A 17,214-nucleotide genomic window follows, 5' to 3' on the forward strand; every position below is an offset into this window, starting at 1 on the left:
TCCCCGTTTTATTAATTCTGTCTTTATATTTATGATTGCTCCAATAATACTTTTAACTTGTAATTTCCTTGTGACTCCTCATTGTTTTGCTATGTTTTCTGTATGTACAGCACCTTGTAATCGCTTTAAGGCGCTGTGCACTGCTGCTGCCTCATAATCAATGCTATGTGTGTTGATGATCACTGTCCTTATGATGGTTATTAAAAATCTGCCAATTTTACATTGTTTAGTTATTAATTTAGGGTTTAAGTGCTCTGGTTTTAATGTTATTTATATTTGAACAGAAGAAATTTAGAAAAAGACATTTGAAATTTTCAAAATCCTGCTGTTGGTTTATAAAGCACTGAATGGGTTCTGATCTGCTGCTACGTTATGAACTATCCAGACCTCTGAGGTCGTCAGGTGCAGGTCTGCTTTCAGTCCCTAGAGTCAAAACTAAACATGGAGAAGCAGCGTTCAGGAATTATGCAGCTCACATCTGGAACAAACTCCCAGAAAACTGAAGGTCTGCTCCAACTCTCACCTCGAGGCTGAAGACCTTCCTGTTTGTCTCTGTCTTTCACTGAAGCAATTTCAAGACTTTGAACTGCACTGTGACTTTTCTTCTTTAGTCTTGTCTCTTTTAAACATCTTCTATTTCAGCTTACTTTCCTATTTCTTAACTTGTTTTAATGTTTTGTTTCTTGATATCTTCCTATTTGTTTTTAATGTATTTTAAATTCAATTTTTAGTGTCTTTTAATGTTATTTTTATGCCCCTGTAAAGCACTTTGACTTGCCTTGCCTTCTGAGTGTGTGGACTTTATTTTGAAAGCAGTAACAGGAAGCCCCCCTCCTTACTGCGAGCTACTTGACTCCAGTTTAGACTTCAGACTTTATAAACAGGCAGAGGAGAGCAGAAGTTGTCGTAGGAGTTGCTTCTCACTTTCACTGAAACTTTTAAAACTTTTTTTGTGATCCCACCGCTCAGATGTCGACCACCAACGCCGCCTGTGAGGGGATGTACTCCAAACTGATAGACGAGACTCCGTATGATGATCTCAACCACAGGCCAGATGTTGGACCCAGCGGTAAGAACTCAGCACAGAAATAATAACAGTCCTCGTTAATCTAACAGCTGTGTCGTTGATTTCCTCCCAGGATGAGATTGGAGGAGCATCTTCAGGTCTTTTCTCTCTTATTGAGTTAAACTTGAACACTAACTGATAAAACACATGATGTAACCATGGCAGCAGTAATGAATATCTTTTATTTTATACTAAATTATATATATATTATATATATTATATATAACATATAAATCATTAGACAGATGAGACGTTTTTTCAGCATGAATTTGTAAAATCTCTAAAACAAAAGCAGTAGAAGACTTTCAGGAGTTATGCAGTGGGTGAAAGGCCAACAGGACAGTGTCAAGTCTTAATATGTTCATTAAGAGTGTCTGTTTTGTCTTTAAAATGTTTGTTGTGTTGATAAAATCTGACAATTGGCTGATGGCAGGATTTCAAACCATTTATCGTAACCAAAACTGAGTCAGTCTGCCACTAAATCTCCTGGGAGTCAGTTAATCCTGAACCTGACGGACCGACAACAGACGCTTGAATCAGTGTGGGAACAAATCTCTGTGACGGCTTCAGACAAATTAAAGTAATTTCCTTCACTGCTGCATATTTAGTTTGATAATTGTAGTGCAGCCACATTTCCCACATCCTATAACTGCTCCGGCATGTTTTTTTTACAAGTCTGAACAGAGCAGACGAGATTCCTCTATGGATGAAAGCTTCTGTTTGACAAACGCATAATTAATCAGCATGATTGTTTTTCACCTGTTAAAGCTGTGAAGGGGAAATAATAGAACGGTTTTTTTTATGTTTTTCAATTATTACACTTTTTTGGGATAGATTATCTACACTCAGACTGTGAGTAGGTCTTTTTTTTATGTGTAGTTCATTCTCATTTAAAGTGTGTTTACATGTCTCGGGGAGTCCTACTGCATATTGTGTCTTTTGTGGCTCCAGAGGACACTGTATGTAAACTGATAAACTGCCTCCAGTTGCATTGTGGGTAATGTAGGCACCAAATTTTAGAACATGTGGAATAAGAAAGTTAATATCGCTGGCTCTGCTGCATCGATTTTGATAATTTGGTCTTAAACTGTCCATGAGTCCAACAGGTATGAATCAGATCAGTAGACTGCTTTTCAAAACCTGACGTCTACATTACCCACAATGCAACGTAGCCACCGAGTAATGACAAATCTAGTAAACAAGATTTATTACTTAACAATCTTTCTCCCTCGCCACCTCCAGCTCACCCAGTCTCCCCGATCAGAGTGATGCCCCGGCCGAGCGGCCCCGGGCCCTATCGCCTCGCCACCATCTGCCTGGCTACACTGTGCGCCGTCCTGCTGATCTCCATCATCGCCGTCGCTTCACAAAGTGAGTACACGGACTGCAAGCTGGTCTAAAGAACGCAGAAGTTGTCTGACACATGTATAGTTTTGTTTGAATTTCAAAATAATTTGTTGAAGTTAAAGTCTAACAAGTATGTTTAATCTTTACGTTCTCTCCATAATCACAATATCGACGTATTTATTTGTAAAATATATAAAATATATATATAAAGGATTTTAAAAGCTGAACACAAGTTTCATAGTTTGAAGTCTCGTGACTTGTTTGAAGTTTGATTACAAGTTAAGAGTTGAAAATGCTTGAAAAAGTGTGAAAATGTACGATTTCTTAGATTTTGAGTCAATGGGTCACACCTGTAAGCTGATAAAAAATTTGACGACCGTCATTAAAAATATTAATAAAAAATAGAAGAATCACTATAATCCAATAAAAAGAGGTGTGTCTTGCATTGATTTGGAGTCGATGGGTCACATGACCTCTAAGCTATTAAAACAAATGATGATTTTCTTCATAAAGAATCTTAAATAAAGAATAGAAGAAGCATTAAAATCCAATAAAAAGAGCTCTGTCCTAATTGTTGAGTGTAAAAATGTATATAGTATAATTTGTGCATTCATTTTTGTAGAGATATTTTGGCTCCAAATTAACATTAGACCTTATGGTGAAGTTGGTGGTGCTCTTGTCTTTTGAAAGCCCATACAGCCAAAAGTGTAAGTCTGCTTCAATACAAAATACAAACAACATTTTTCTAATGATTTGATGTATAAATTATGTGTGTGGAGTGAAAATTGTGGGATCTTAATCAAGAATAAGTGAAATATTCTCAGAGTTTTTCCCACTCCTCTCCTCTCTAGCGAAAATTTCCCAAAACTTAAACTGCGAGTGCTCATAAACTGTTCAAGCTATCAAAATGTGCATTTGGGCCAGTAAAGTCCTGACTCTGCTCACACATTGAAACTTTTAATCATGTTTCTGTGTTAAGGCATGGCGAAACGACAAGGCTCCAAAGAGAGCTGGGTTTGAGTTCATTGCACAATGACTTCCTATTGTTTCCTATGGTACATTTTTCCCCATTTTTCTGCAACTTTTGCAAAAAACAGTTTGGCAGATCGCTACCAAAAATCATTCCAGACTTGTCCTCATGATTCTGCACGTTTTAATATATTTTTTGTGTATGTGTCGGAAAAGCTGCGGGACGAGTAACGCGCCAAAAAATTACACGGAAGAGTCTGTAACGATAAGTATATTGAATAATATATAGTACATCAGGCAAACTACAATACATGTGACTGGTGCTCATCATATTAAGGCAGAAGCAGTGAATTTAACATTGCTGATTGAGCAGAATAAAAGAGGATCCAGGGATTTGACCTTTGCAACACTGACATTTAAGGATTGTTTGCCAATAGAGCTCCACGTTCTTAAACACATTTAGCGCATGTGTGTGTTTGTGTGCACTCATTATGTTGAAACAGCCACACAGTCAAGAGGCTGCTTCTGCTTTTTGATAGGCTTGTTAGCCAAAGTAGTAAAAGTGTGCAGTGAAGATGATCAGTGTCTTTAAATGTGATAATTAACATTCTCAGCTTTGTGACAAAAAGTATAAAGCCTAATAGAAAAGTATCACCCCTTAAGAGTTCAAACCTATTAAACTTTTCAGGGAAAAGTGTAATAGGATTGTGTAGGTCAGATGTGTTGATGTACAGTTTGTGGTGAAGATGAGAGTTAATATGTGCATTATTATAGAGTGCATTTTAAACAAGACTTGTCAAAGTTTTATTTGTGTGGTGTTTCGTTGCACCTTCTTGAAAACAACTAAAACAAAGAGAAAATACATGTTTCTGGTCTGTGCGGTCCTCTTGTTCAGTAACTCCACCAGTTTTACACATTGAGGGCCTGGAGGGCCAAATGCATGTGTGAAAAACATAGTATGTTGCATTGTGGGTAATGTAGGCTCCAGTTTAAAAACAAATGATCAAAATCAATACAGCAGAACCAGAGATATCACCTTTTTGATTCCACATATTTTTCCTCCCTTTTTGAATACCTGGCACCTACATTACCCACAATGCAACTTAACAACTGAGCGACATCACTGACTAAAATACCATTATAAAGGCTCACCCTTGAGGATCTGTCCCTTTTTGGTCAAAAATTAAATTATTTCAGAACCTTGATGCAGGAGCACAATAACCTATTATTACCTGAACAATGCTGAATTTTGGAGGCCAAATAGTTAAATAGTTTGGAGTTTAAAAATATTCTATAACACAATAATTCATCACACACATAAAGCTTAAAGCACCAAATGACAAAACACGTCGGTGTGTTGGACTTGTTGAGTCTTGTTCGGTCTAATCTTGAACTTTTCTACTCTGCTTGATATCATTTTCCCACGGTGTTCTTCCAAAATCATTTCAAATCAATTCCTTAAGTCTGCTGTATCTATTAAGTTATGAGTCCATCCTTCATTTGTTCTGCAGATAAGAACAAACCCCAGGGCGGTGGTGAAGAGACCTCAGAGATACAGAAGCAGACACAGGACAAAAACATCTCTGCTCTGGTCGCCTCCATCAGCAAACTGCAGGAGGAGAAAAAGCAGCTGCAGAAAGAGAAAGACGAGCTGCAGGAGAAACTGGCTGCCACGATGGCCACTAAAGGTAAAACTTGTAGCACTTACTGTCATGCATTAGAATGAGAGATGTAAATATAGACAAATAATTGTCTATGCAGACGAGACTGTACTGTTTGCTTCTGTATTCAAATGTCTCTCCGGGTCATCAGCTCCTGAAGTGATCAAACCGACGACGAAGGCGACGCCCCCCATCACCTGCCCCGTGGACTGGCATCTCTTCAACAACAGCTGCTACTCAGTCTCCAGAGTCACAAGGGATTGGGCGGAGAGCAAGTCGTACTGCGAGAGCCAGGGAGGTCACCTGGCCATCATCCACACGGCCGAGGAGCAGGTACAGTCGACGGGCTGCTCAACAGATTTTGTGTCGGTTGAAGTTTAATTGATTGAGTCTCCTACAGATGGAAGTAGAGCCACTTCTTTTCAAAAATATGTCGTTAATGATTTGTTAGTCGCTTCAGGATGTACAGGAAGTGTTCAGTTTCAGTCTAGTACATTTCTGTCATTTTTTAAACATATACAACCTAAAAACATACGTAAATAAATATTGTTTAATATAATTAATCAACAAAAGACAATCAAATCAAAGCAGGTTTATACTTATTTATTTATTTTAGAAAATTAGATTTATACACTGAAATACATATTTTTTAAATACATATGAATATATATACCCATTGGTTCCTATTGAAGACATAAATCTTGAAAAGCAACTTAAAAATATATAGTTTAATTGTTTTGCAGGATTTTCCTCACACTAGGTCACTGTAGTTTTTATGAAACATTACTCAAACATGAAGAAATAGTGGATTTGTCGGGGACTATTTTCAGCAGCAGATTAATCCACATTGTGGTGCTCTAGTGAGTATTGGTGGCAGCAGGGTGGTGCAGTGCAACAGTGTGGCTCATTTGTGTGTTTTTAATAGTTTTTGAAGCAGGATTTGATGACAATAAAATAATACTACTAATAATATAGTTTTGTAGGCTATAAGGCTTGCTTTCATCATGCTGTCTGCTGATAAGGCTTGGGATGTCAGGCATTGAGATGTCTCTCCTTTGATATATTAAAACATTTAACCTGTGTGTGTTTCCTCTCAGACGTTTGTGTGGAATCTCCTTCCCAGAGGCCACTGGAACGCCTTCTGGATTGGGATCTCTGACGAGCACACAGAGGATCACTGGAAATGGGTGGATGGCACCCCGCTGGTCGGAGGGTAGGTTCATTTCTTTGTCGACACATCCACCTCCTGACGCAGAGTCCTGACGTCACATCTTGGCTGCATCCAGTAGAAGTTCAGATACTACAGACTACTACAGAAGTACTGATTCAACTTGTTTACCCCAGTAAAAGTAATAGAGTACAGGCTCGGAAATGTACTCAGAGTAAAAAGTCTCCCTCTGAAGGACATTTGTGGTCAAAGCTAACTGAAGCTCACGTCATATTAATATAATTCAAAGACTATTAAAGCTAAAAGGTAGAGTCAGTAGGATTTGTCCCAGCTGTTCCTGAACGCACCACAAAGATAGTTGATAGTTGAGTCTCATTCCCAGGACGTCAATTAGCCACATGTTGGGTTGGTAAAGCGTCCCGAGCAGCAACAAAGTGAGAAAATAAGAAAATCTCTGCAGATACGAGACACTAACACGCCTTTTCTCCCCATTCCAGCCTCCCTCTCTGTCTGTTTACGTCTTCTTATGTCTGCCGTGCGTGATGTGCACTGATAGGTTGAAATCAGTCTTCTGATGTTGGGAAATAAAAATAATCCATAATTCCCCTCAAATGCATCAAACTAAAGTAAATTTGTGTATTTAGTAAAGTACCGTACTTGAAAAATCTACTTTACAGTCACAAAGTATTGCATCACACCTCTGCAAAAATGTACCACACGAGTCAGTGTTTGATATGAAACACTTGACCATGTTGACGTAGAAGGTTGAAACAGGCGGGTCGAGGATGTCGAGTTCTGATTTGTGCCTGAACTGTGACTCCTCCGGCTCCAGACTGTCTGTGACACACACACACACACACACACACACACACACTTGGACAAACACACACACACAGACTGACTGACCACTTTACCTCAGTTGAACATTGACCTCTTGCATACCTGCAGACTTTGGCTCGTGTTCTGGCCTGCCTGCTGCACAGTGACGGTCGTTGGGACCAAATTAAGCGAGTCAGGTGGACAGAGGGGGAAGGAGACGAGGCAAATAACTGGAAAGTCATCTGTTATTTTAGGCTGCACACACCGAAAAAGGAACTGAAATTTTTTTTTTATCTACCACTACTATGTTAATGGAAAGTCCTGAGATACCAAACTGATTTTAAGATGTTATTTACATCCTCAACACACAGCCTTGTGCTCCACTTCAGATTAACACTTTTAGCGTTTAGCTCAGCAGCTTTAAAAGGGTGTAAAAAAAACATCTTTTCAAATCAGTTTGGAGCTTCTGGAGACTTAGATCACGTCAGATGAGCTGTTGGGAGCTCAGCTACTTCAGTTGTCCAGCTGTTTTGCTGTAACACCGTTTTGTTGTGAAGCTGCAGAAATGTTTTGTGGACTATAAAACTTCACGTGACTTTCCATCAGTGTGGGGGAGGAGGAGATAACGACTGAATCCTGTCCCTTTCAGTACAGAAACAATGAACAGGAAAGTCACTTAAGAGTTAAAGGCTCTAGATGTTCCAGATGTGAGCTAACAGCTGGAGGGAGGCCAGGCTCATGTCTGCCTGCAAACAGCAGCTCTGAGCAGCGTTATGTAAGTGCTGTTAAACTGCTGCAGGGCTCCGCTCTGCAGGTGAGCACGAGCTCTGACCTCTGACCTCTGGTGAAAAACAAACGTGTCAGATCCAAAAAGGAAACTGTGCGAGGCTTTAAAACGCAAAGTCGGGTCTTCTTTATCCTCCATGTTGTCTTTGGCCGCTCACAAACATTAACTGGGACGACTACAGTCACATGTCACAGTGTATCAGCGTGCAGTCATTCGTCCTCGTCTTGTTTTCCAGTGCATTTCCCATCTTTTTGCCAGCTCAACAGATTTTCCAATAACAATCTGATTTCTCTTCCTCAATTTGAGAATATGTGCTGATGGCCATTCCTCTTTCGCCGCCCGCATTCCTCCCCCTTCCTCTTTTCCTGCTGGCATGTTTCTTAATGTCCTGGCTTGGCCCGGCCCGGCCCGGCCCGGCCCGGCCCGGCTCTGCTCAGCTGACGCTCGGTGATTCAAACAGCTTTTTACACCATCTGCAACTTTCATGTTTATCTCCAAACTTTTTTTTTTTCTAGACAGATTAATGTTGAAATTAGAGGCATGTTTTTGTTTTTAGGTGCAGTATGTAAGAATTGGGCACCTTGAATTCATACTCCCGACAAACAGGGGCAATATAACACCAGATTAACCACTAACTGCTGCTAACTGTATTCTTTTCATACATCCGTGACTGTAGCCACTGTTAGCTTGTTAGCTCAGTTAGCCGTGCAGCTAGCCAGACTATGAGGGGAGTGTTTGTGATCGCCAGCACAACACATAGATGACTTTGACATCGACATGTTAGTTGATTTTTGAATGTTTTGAACTAAAAACGTTACATAATACCCCTTTAAAGTGTTTTGAGGTTGACCTGTGTTTTTAAATACCTATTTTTAATGAGGATATATGAATAACTTAAAGGTCCAGTGTGCAGGATTGAAAAGGATCTCTTAGCAGAAATATTCCTATTTATGTTTTCATTATTCAAGCTGTCTGACAGCGCTAAGTTTTTATAAAGTCGCCCATGTGGAGGAAGCTTGTTAATCATGTAGACGATCACAAAAACCCCACGTTCAGCGAACAACATTGCAATGACCAGGTACACTGACAAGCTTCTTCTCTCTTCTGACTGTAGTTTTTGGGAGGTCGGCGAGCCCAACAACCACATCGACGAGGACTGCGGCTACATCGTGAAAACACGCGTGATGGAGCGAGTGGCCATCCGGAGTTGGTACGACGCCCCCTGCAGCATGTACTGGCGCTACATCTGCGAGAAAGAGGTGGGCCCCGGCGCCAGCACCGCCATACCACACTGAGACATCGAGGGAAACGAGGAGAGGAAGTGAAGCAGAATTAACAAACTGAGGCAGATGTTTGTCTCCACCTCATTCTTGAAAAAGTCAGATATTGAGGTTCATCTTTCTCAGGATGAACATTAGATACATTTTCCCTGAAATGAATATCTGGTGTGTTGATGCATGGACACTAAATATAACATGGATGCTTAAAAGTGTATTAAAATGGGTTTAAAGTAGTATGAAGAGCTGAACACTGCAGCAGTTACTGTACTTTTATCTTTATCAGTTCGTCATCCAACTTAAACTTTAACACATGCTTAATTTCCCCCTTATAGAATAATAAATATCAGCATTTTAAGAAACCTTTATGAGGTTATTATGGGACCAACTTACTTAGTTTTCAGGTCTTAAAAAGACTTTCAAGTTCATGTATGACCCCTGCATTATACAGCTTTTAATTCTACATTCATATTCTGTTTAGCGACATATTCGTTTGCACTACAGATCATTTCTTTGCAACTGATTTAACGTCAGTGAGTCTAACACACGACTTGAGCATCAACAGTGAAGCCTGATTTCAGAAAACACCTGCAACTAGCTGAGAACTGAGGAGGAACTAACAGCTGGTGCAACTCGATCCTCTCTTCCTCAAATAGAAATGAGTTTTATTCATCCATTCATAAATGTTTCAAGTGTGGATGACCTCGGTTGAGTCACTTTCTGAAGCCTGAGACGACGACTGTGGTGCTTTCATGACAGTTTGACTGTCAGACCACGAATGAATAATATCATATTTTTTACATTCAAGATAACTATTAATGTTTTGATTTATTTTTTTAACGTGTGGAACCAATCAATGAATGGTGTTGGATCATTATTAATTATACATAATAAGAGTGTCATGATGTTAATTATGTGTGTGTGTGATTATTGTAACGTGTGATCACTTTTGATCGAGCAACATAAATCAAATACTTGATGTCCTGTGAATCTTGTAAATAAATCAAGATAATTGTTTTGTATCTCAGTGTCTCACTGTACTTTTCTTTTTTTTTTTTCTTATTTTTTACTTAAAGTTGATTTACTTTTCATTATTACAAGCCAGCAAGGCTGCCAAACGGCCAACCGCAGTTCAAGTCACACCACAGGATATTTTTACTGACGCCTGGAGACATTTGCAGAAGCTTTTATGTTTTCCCGGAAAGTCAGACCATCTCCATCCGTGATCGTGGCGACCAAAACAGGGATTTTAAGTCAAACCTTGATGTCTCCCTAAACTTAACCAGGTGGTTTTTGTGCCTGAGCCTAAACAGAGCGTAAACAAAGTGTTTGTGTGACGAGAGAGGAATAGAAAACTCAGCCTAAGTTGCAACATGAAGAAATGTTAAGTTTCAACTTACCTGTGGTTTTGCAGAAACGTACTTGGCTAACATTTATTCATATTCATAACATTTTACACAAATCCTCACTGAACAAACCCAAGTGTGGTTTTGTAATTGCTGTTCACTGTGTGTTTTTTATGGTGTGTTGTTGTATACACTGTCTGTCTGACTGGTAGAGTGCTGGGTAAAATAATTTCCCCTGTGACTTCTTAAAGTTCTGCAAAAAAAATAAAAAATGATCCGGACATTATTGAACACCATGTACATCAGGAGCAGCAAACTGGACTCTGAAACTCTTGTTGAAGTTTTAACTTTTAGATATTTAACACACTTGTATACATGATTGAGTGAATCCTGGTTTAATGAAGTTCATGCAGATGAGTTTATACTGAGTTTGTAGGCCACAAACAGCTGATAAACATGCCAGTAATCAGTTAAATAATGTTCACTGCATGTTGTCAAAATGTCAAATTTTCTTCAATCCCTTGATTTGAGTCTATTTTTATTTCTTTATAAGTTGGAATGTATTGAATTTTCTCAGTCTCAGTACTTTAAACTCAGTACTTTAATAAGAAACTCAAAATGTTGAATCTAAGAACATTTGAAATAAATAATCATGAGAAATGAATCAACAACTCGTCCTCATAAATCACAACATGATGTTCTGTCGTCTCCTCTCGTCCTTGTTGTTGTTGTCGTCGTCCAGCAGGTGGCACTACTAACACAAGCAACCTGAAGTGTATGGGAGCCTGCAGGACACTTTTAATGATAACAGAGATGAAGAATAACTAAAGTAGACTTGAAAAATGTTCATACACTCGTGAAGAATTTCCTTCTGCTGCATTTTTTTGATGAGAAAGTTTCAGTTTTTGGTCCTAAAAGTAGAAAAGAGACTCCAAGTATTATTTATCACACACACACAAACCAAAACTTAAGCTTCCTGATTAACTTCTGATGAACTCTTCTCCATCTTCTGTACAAAAAAACAAAAGTAACACTGCAGTTCCTCCTAGAATAATATACATTTAAAAAATAATAATCCAAATGTACATGTTCTTTGAGTTATTATCATACCTTGAAAAGTAAAGTAGCTCCACTGAGGAAAGTCTACAATTTTAATTAATTTCTCACTGATTCGATCAAACAAATTTAACTTTATGATTCAGGAAATTCTAAAAGCAAAACACACAGAAGTATTAAAGAAGCACACAAAGAATAACAACAGAGCGTTTTATCGTTAATATCAGATGAATTCAAATCTTTGTCGATGTAGATTTCTGCGTTCGTTCTCAGATAATGTTCCTGCTCTGAAGGTTCGACCACTTCCTGTCTCGTCAAAGTGGGCTCAGAGTTGGCCTGAATGCAGGAGCCAAAGGTGGAGGTGGGGGTGGAGGTGGACGGGGGGGGGGAGTTTGCTGAGTGCACGGTTTGTACGCATGCTTCCCTCCTGAGCTCGTTACCACAGGGAGTTATCAGGAAGTCAGCTAGCCCTCTTCTGTCACACTTCATTAGGATTACAGGCCGACACTTACTGAGAGAGAGAGAGAGAGAGAGAGAAACACTCGTTACCAAAGCCACAGAATAATGTCGCCCACCAACAAATCAAACAGACCAACCAAATACAGCGTGCAGAGAAAACCTCAGCACCTGACACCGAATCGGACCTGCTAGGCCCAAACCGTCTGCAGTACGTTTCCCTTCTCTGAAATTAGATTAACTGTTTTTTAATGTTCATGCACCTCTTTATTTTCCAAAGACTTGAAGGGGTTTGTTCAAGAGTTGCATTCAGAAACAGTCCAAATCTGAATGTAATAAAAGAAACAACAACCACTTAAAGGTCCTGTTTGCATGATTAATGTATTTTTGATGTTTTTTTCCTTTAAAGGACGGGTTCACAATTTTTAAAGTCTTTAAGCAATAGTCGAGTGCCCACAGGTACCCTGAAACCGGCAGCTGTAATCATTCCTCCTGTTAATACTGGCTATTAACGATCCCCTCCTGAAGCCACTTTAGAGAAAGCGATGTGTAAAAATACGTCTTTCATTCTGTGTAAAAAAATTAATTCAATCATGTAAATTATCTTAACTTGAGGTTAAGAGTCTGAATTTGATAAATCAAGAGTGTATTTTCCAGATTTACATGTTTTTAGGTGACGTTTCAACATTTGTAAGCGTCACACTGCTGGATATTTTTAACAACACTTGGTCATTTTCCGACCATGTTTGTTACGACAGAACAAGTTAAACATAGTGCCTAAATTCAGGCAGAGCAACGCAAAGCACAAGTAGACATATTCAAACACATCCGTGCTTTGCAGAAACGTCTGTTAGCAACATTTACTCTGCCGACTGGAAAACCCCCCCAAAAAGTAAACTTCTGCAAAACCACAAATTGAAACATTTCTTTATGTTGCAACTTTACGTCTGTTTAGGTTGAATTTTCTATTTCTCTCTTGTCATAACGTTGTGCTCATGCTCTGGTTAGGTTTAGGTACAAAAAACACTTGGTCAGGGTTAACAGGAAAACATCATGGTTTGGTTTGAAATACCTGGTGTGGTCGCCAAAAAAGAAGCCACCTCCAGGTGTCCCTAAAAATATCCAGAGGGGACTCGAGCTCCAGACAGTTTGTTTGGCAGCCATCACCACCATCACCTTCACCTTATGATGTGAAAGTCAGCTAATAAACATATAATGTGAACGTGATTTGCATGACAACCTTCCACGTATCTGTGGTTTGCAGAAACGCTACCTGCTCACATTATATTCTGGTGACTGGGTTGATTATTAACCCCAGTGCTGCAGCTCAGCCCTGTGGGAACACAAAGAGGATATTTTGCATGATATTCATATGATTTGTCATTTTAAATGATAAAAATAAAGTAATGCAGGGATGTGGAGATGTGTGTTTAAATCTCAGGGGAGCTGTGGAGTAAAATAAGAAAAATGAACTGCCAACCATCTCGTTTTGTATGTTATAGATGACATTTCATGTGAGAAGATCATGTTGTGAGTTTTTAAGGACTTAGAAGTCACAGTCAACACTTTGTGCAGAAACTATTAGTGAATGCACAAAAGTTTCTGGGTTTTGTGTCATTCTTCAAGGTCGAGCAGCTCTACATGACATTTCAAGAAGTTACCCTGCATACAAAAAAAGATTTTAAAAAGCTATAAAGCTAAAATATATAAAATATAAAAACTAGCAGCATGTAGGACTTTAGTGCCTTGCTTCCTGAGTGTGTTTGACTTATAACTGAACCAGAAAGCCAACCCGGGCTGCGTAAAGGTGATGTCGCCGTATGATGTCACCAGGCCTGAGCCAAAACCTGTTGCATCAATGACTAAAAAAAAGTCCTGGCCGAGGTGAGGTTAATCTACAGGAGGACGTGATCAAACATCACTGATGATCTCAGCAAGCGTCACATGAAGACAAACGGAGGATTAGCGGGGACACTGAACCAATGAGGGACGAGACCTGTGGCTTAGAGTGGCGCTGGAGTAACTAGGCCACATTACCTGAGCCTGAGAGGAGAGGGAAACATTTCCCTGCAGCGTTTTAATCAGCCAACTGGCAACTAGACATGAAGATCATCTGATGATCTCAGTTTTGATGTTGGCTGAAGAACAAGTTGGAGGGTTTTAGTCTCCCGACAAAAACTGCAGAAGTCATTCTTTGTGTCACTTGACCTTGACATGTGTTTGAAACTCATTGCACTTTTTCTACACCATGAAGTCAGGACATAAAGGGACAGTTCACGCCAAGATCAAAAATACATATTTTTCCCCTCACCTGTCGTGCTGCTTTGGTTTGAGTTGCAGAGTATTTTAAATCCAAACCGTGATGTTTTCCGAACATTGACTACATGTTTTTTGTTGAAGCTGCAACATAAAGACACGTTCAGTTTGAACTCTCCTGTGGTTTTGCAGAAACGCACTTAGCGAACATTTATTCTGGTGAATCGGTTGTTTATTGTTTTTGATACTGAGCTGATTTCCCAGAAAGATGTCACGGTTTTGGTTTTTTGTGTTAGTCATTGTTTCCTGTTTTATTTTGTAGGGTTCATCCTTGTGTGTCACGTTGTGTGTCTTCCAGCCCTTTGCCTTGTTTTTTCCCTCCCCTGTGATTGTCCTGATTGGTTTCACCTGTCCTTGATTATCCTCCTGTGTGTTTGTTCCTCCTCTCTTTGTCAGTTTTCCCTGCTCACCTGTGTTCCCAGTGTGTCTTTAGTTTGCACTTTATAAGTTGCAGCTTACTTTATTAAAGCCGTCACATCCGCGTTTGGGTCTTCACCTTTTTGCCAAACTCTTACAAAAGATTGGCTTTCTGTTTTTGAGAAATCAGCTCTTCATTTGACACGAAGAATTTACAAATACTTTGTACCAGAGTTGGTGCAAAGACAAATATCTGGACCCTGTACATGAGCATTTTCTATAGGCTCCTGAAGAGCTGCTCCCAGTGACTCCCTTAAAACATAATTGGGGGTTTGGACTCATACTACAGTGTAAAACTTCATCATCAATGGCAGCGTTTTCATATCGTGAGAAGAAACAACTTTTCTTTAGATAAGTTAAAGACATCCATAAAGTTTCCATCAAGTGAGCTCTCTGAAGGCCATGCTGGGAAGTCTGCTGCAACCCCTGTTCCAAAAAAAAGAGGTGGGAAGTAACGAAGTACAAACAACGAAATAGAAATACAGTACATCATGTATCTGTACTTTACTTGAGTATTTCTTTGACTTTCCATCCCGACATCTGAACACAAATACCTGAACTTTCTCCTTCTCACACAGGCTCGTTACTTTAGTTTGATGCAGGGAATTATGGATTATTTTTATTTGGCATCATTGCACACCGCCTTCCCAACATCACAAGACTGATTTCAACCTATCAGTTCACATCACGCACGGCATACGTAAGAAGACGTAAACAGACAGAGAGGGAGGCTGGAATGGGGAGAAAAGGCGTGTTAGTGTCTCGTATCTGCAGAGATTTTCTTATTTTCTCTCTTTGTTGCTGCTCGGGACGCTTTACCAACCCAACATGTGGCTATTTGACGTCCTGGGAATGAGACTCAACTATCAACTATCTTTGTGGTGCGTTCAGGAACAGCTGGGACAAATCCTACTGATTCTACCTTTAACTTTAATAGTCTTTGAATTATATTAACATGACGTGAGCTTCAGTTAGCTTTGACCAGAAATGTCCTTCAGAGGGAGACTTTTTACTCTGATACTCTGAGTACATTTCAGAGCCTGTACTCTATTACTTTTACTGGAGTAAACAAGTTGAATCAGTACTTCTACTTTTACCAGAGTCTGTTTTTACACAAGTATCTGAACTTCTACTGGAGGAAAGACTGTCCGGACTTCACCAACGCTGTGAAGAAGTTGTGACGCTGTATAAAATGTAAATAAACAGAATTGAATCATCTGCAAACAAACAGACAACAGTTTTACAAAGTGTTCCTGAGCTCATGTAGTCAAATCCTTTATATGATCACGTGTTTGACAAAGTATTGAACCTCGTCCCATCCTTGCCTGTGAACCACTGAGCCTTTCGAGGATGCTCCTTTCATACCCGATCATGACCTTTTGCTCCCTCGTTGTTTTGTTGATTCATACCCATGAACCTGTTGCTCCTGTCCCGACTTGTGGGAATCATTTTACTGGCATTAAATTTAAAAATACATAAAAAATCAATAAAGTTTATGAGGTGAAACATTAAATAAACCGTGAGTTTATGTCAAAAAGGATTCACAAACGATCACATTCTGTATTACCGATGTTTTACACGCCGTCCCGACTGGATGGAATCAAGAAGAAAACCCAACCAATTCTTTAGAGGTGTAACTAATATCACATTACACCAGATTATAACTCATGTAGAGCTCCTGATCACCCACCTCTCCCTCAAACCACAAATCAGATTACAGGTTGTCAAAGAGGGCGGACCAAACGAGATCATCTCTCAGTGACGACCAATCACTGCTCTCCATTCCTGTCAGGGCTCAACCCAAAAAACCTCCCTCCTGTCCTTTCTCACCGTCGGCATCCAAATATATCTGACCTCCTGCGTTTCTACCTCTCTTTTGTTCGATTTGACTGCTTCATGTGGAGAAGAAAAGGTTTCAAAAAGACGGATAGTTTGGTCTAAAGTTTGAAAAAGAGGCGTGACTGTCTCTGGGCGTTTGACTCTTGATCCACTTCTCGTCTCTGCCTCCGCTGTGTGTCAGGTGTGACGCATGTTTCGCCTGACCTGCTCTAATTCCCTAACGAGATTGCACGTTCCCGGATATCCCATTAGACCCTGATTAACCGGGCTCAGCTCATTAGCTCTGACAAACCAATTCACCCCTGTCAACCTCCGCCCCAGACTATCCATCCATCCATCCATGCATCCATCCATGCATCCCACCCCTGACAAAAAACATGCATCAGAGGACAAAGTCACCTCTCTATTATCTCAGGACAACGGTCATACATCCAGACAATCAAACCAGGAATTATTTATTGCACCTTTTTAGTTTTGTTTTGGCTTTTAATTTGCTGTCATGCATCAGCAACTCAATTGGTCAGCTGAGTCATAAAACACCAGAATATGATATGCTTTAATTGTTTGCATTATGCATGATTGATGTTACTTTTTGCTTCCTTTGGTGGCTTATTTTTGTGCAACAGGTGTAAAAAAAAAACCTCCACAACCTTTCCTCTCCTCTGTCATATTCTCACATTTCATCGCCAC

The 17,214-nt window shown here is 39.7% G+C and overlaps 1 protein-coding gene across 1 annotated transcript; it reads left to right on the top strand.

Annotated features, from left to right (window-relative positions):
* The first annotated feature begins 869 nt into the window (after positions 1-869).
* Positions 870-10,116, top strand: LOC140993473 (uncharacterized). Its single transcript, XM_073462920.1, has 6 exons — positions 870-1,069; positions 2,309-2,437; positions 4,894-5,070; positions 5,195-5,376; positions 6,141-6,256; positions 8,932-10,116. The coding sequence occupies exons 1-6, from the start codon at positions 970-972 to the stop codon at positions 9,110-9,112; spliced, it is 885 nt and encodes a 294-aa protein (XP_073319021.1). The 5' UTR covers positions 870-969; the 3' UTR covers positions 9,113-10,116.
* The last annotated feature ends 7,098 nt before the right edge of the window (positions 10,117-17,214 follow it).

This window comes from Pagrus major, chromosome 3 (assembly GCF_040436345.1).
Source record: "Pagrus major chromosome 3, Pma_NU_1.0".
Taxonomy (NCBI): Eukaryota; Metazoa; Chordata; class Actinopteri; order Spariformes; family Sparidae; genus Pagrus; species Pagrus major.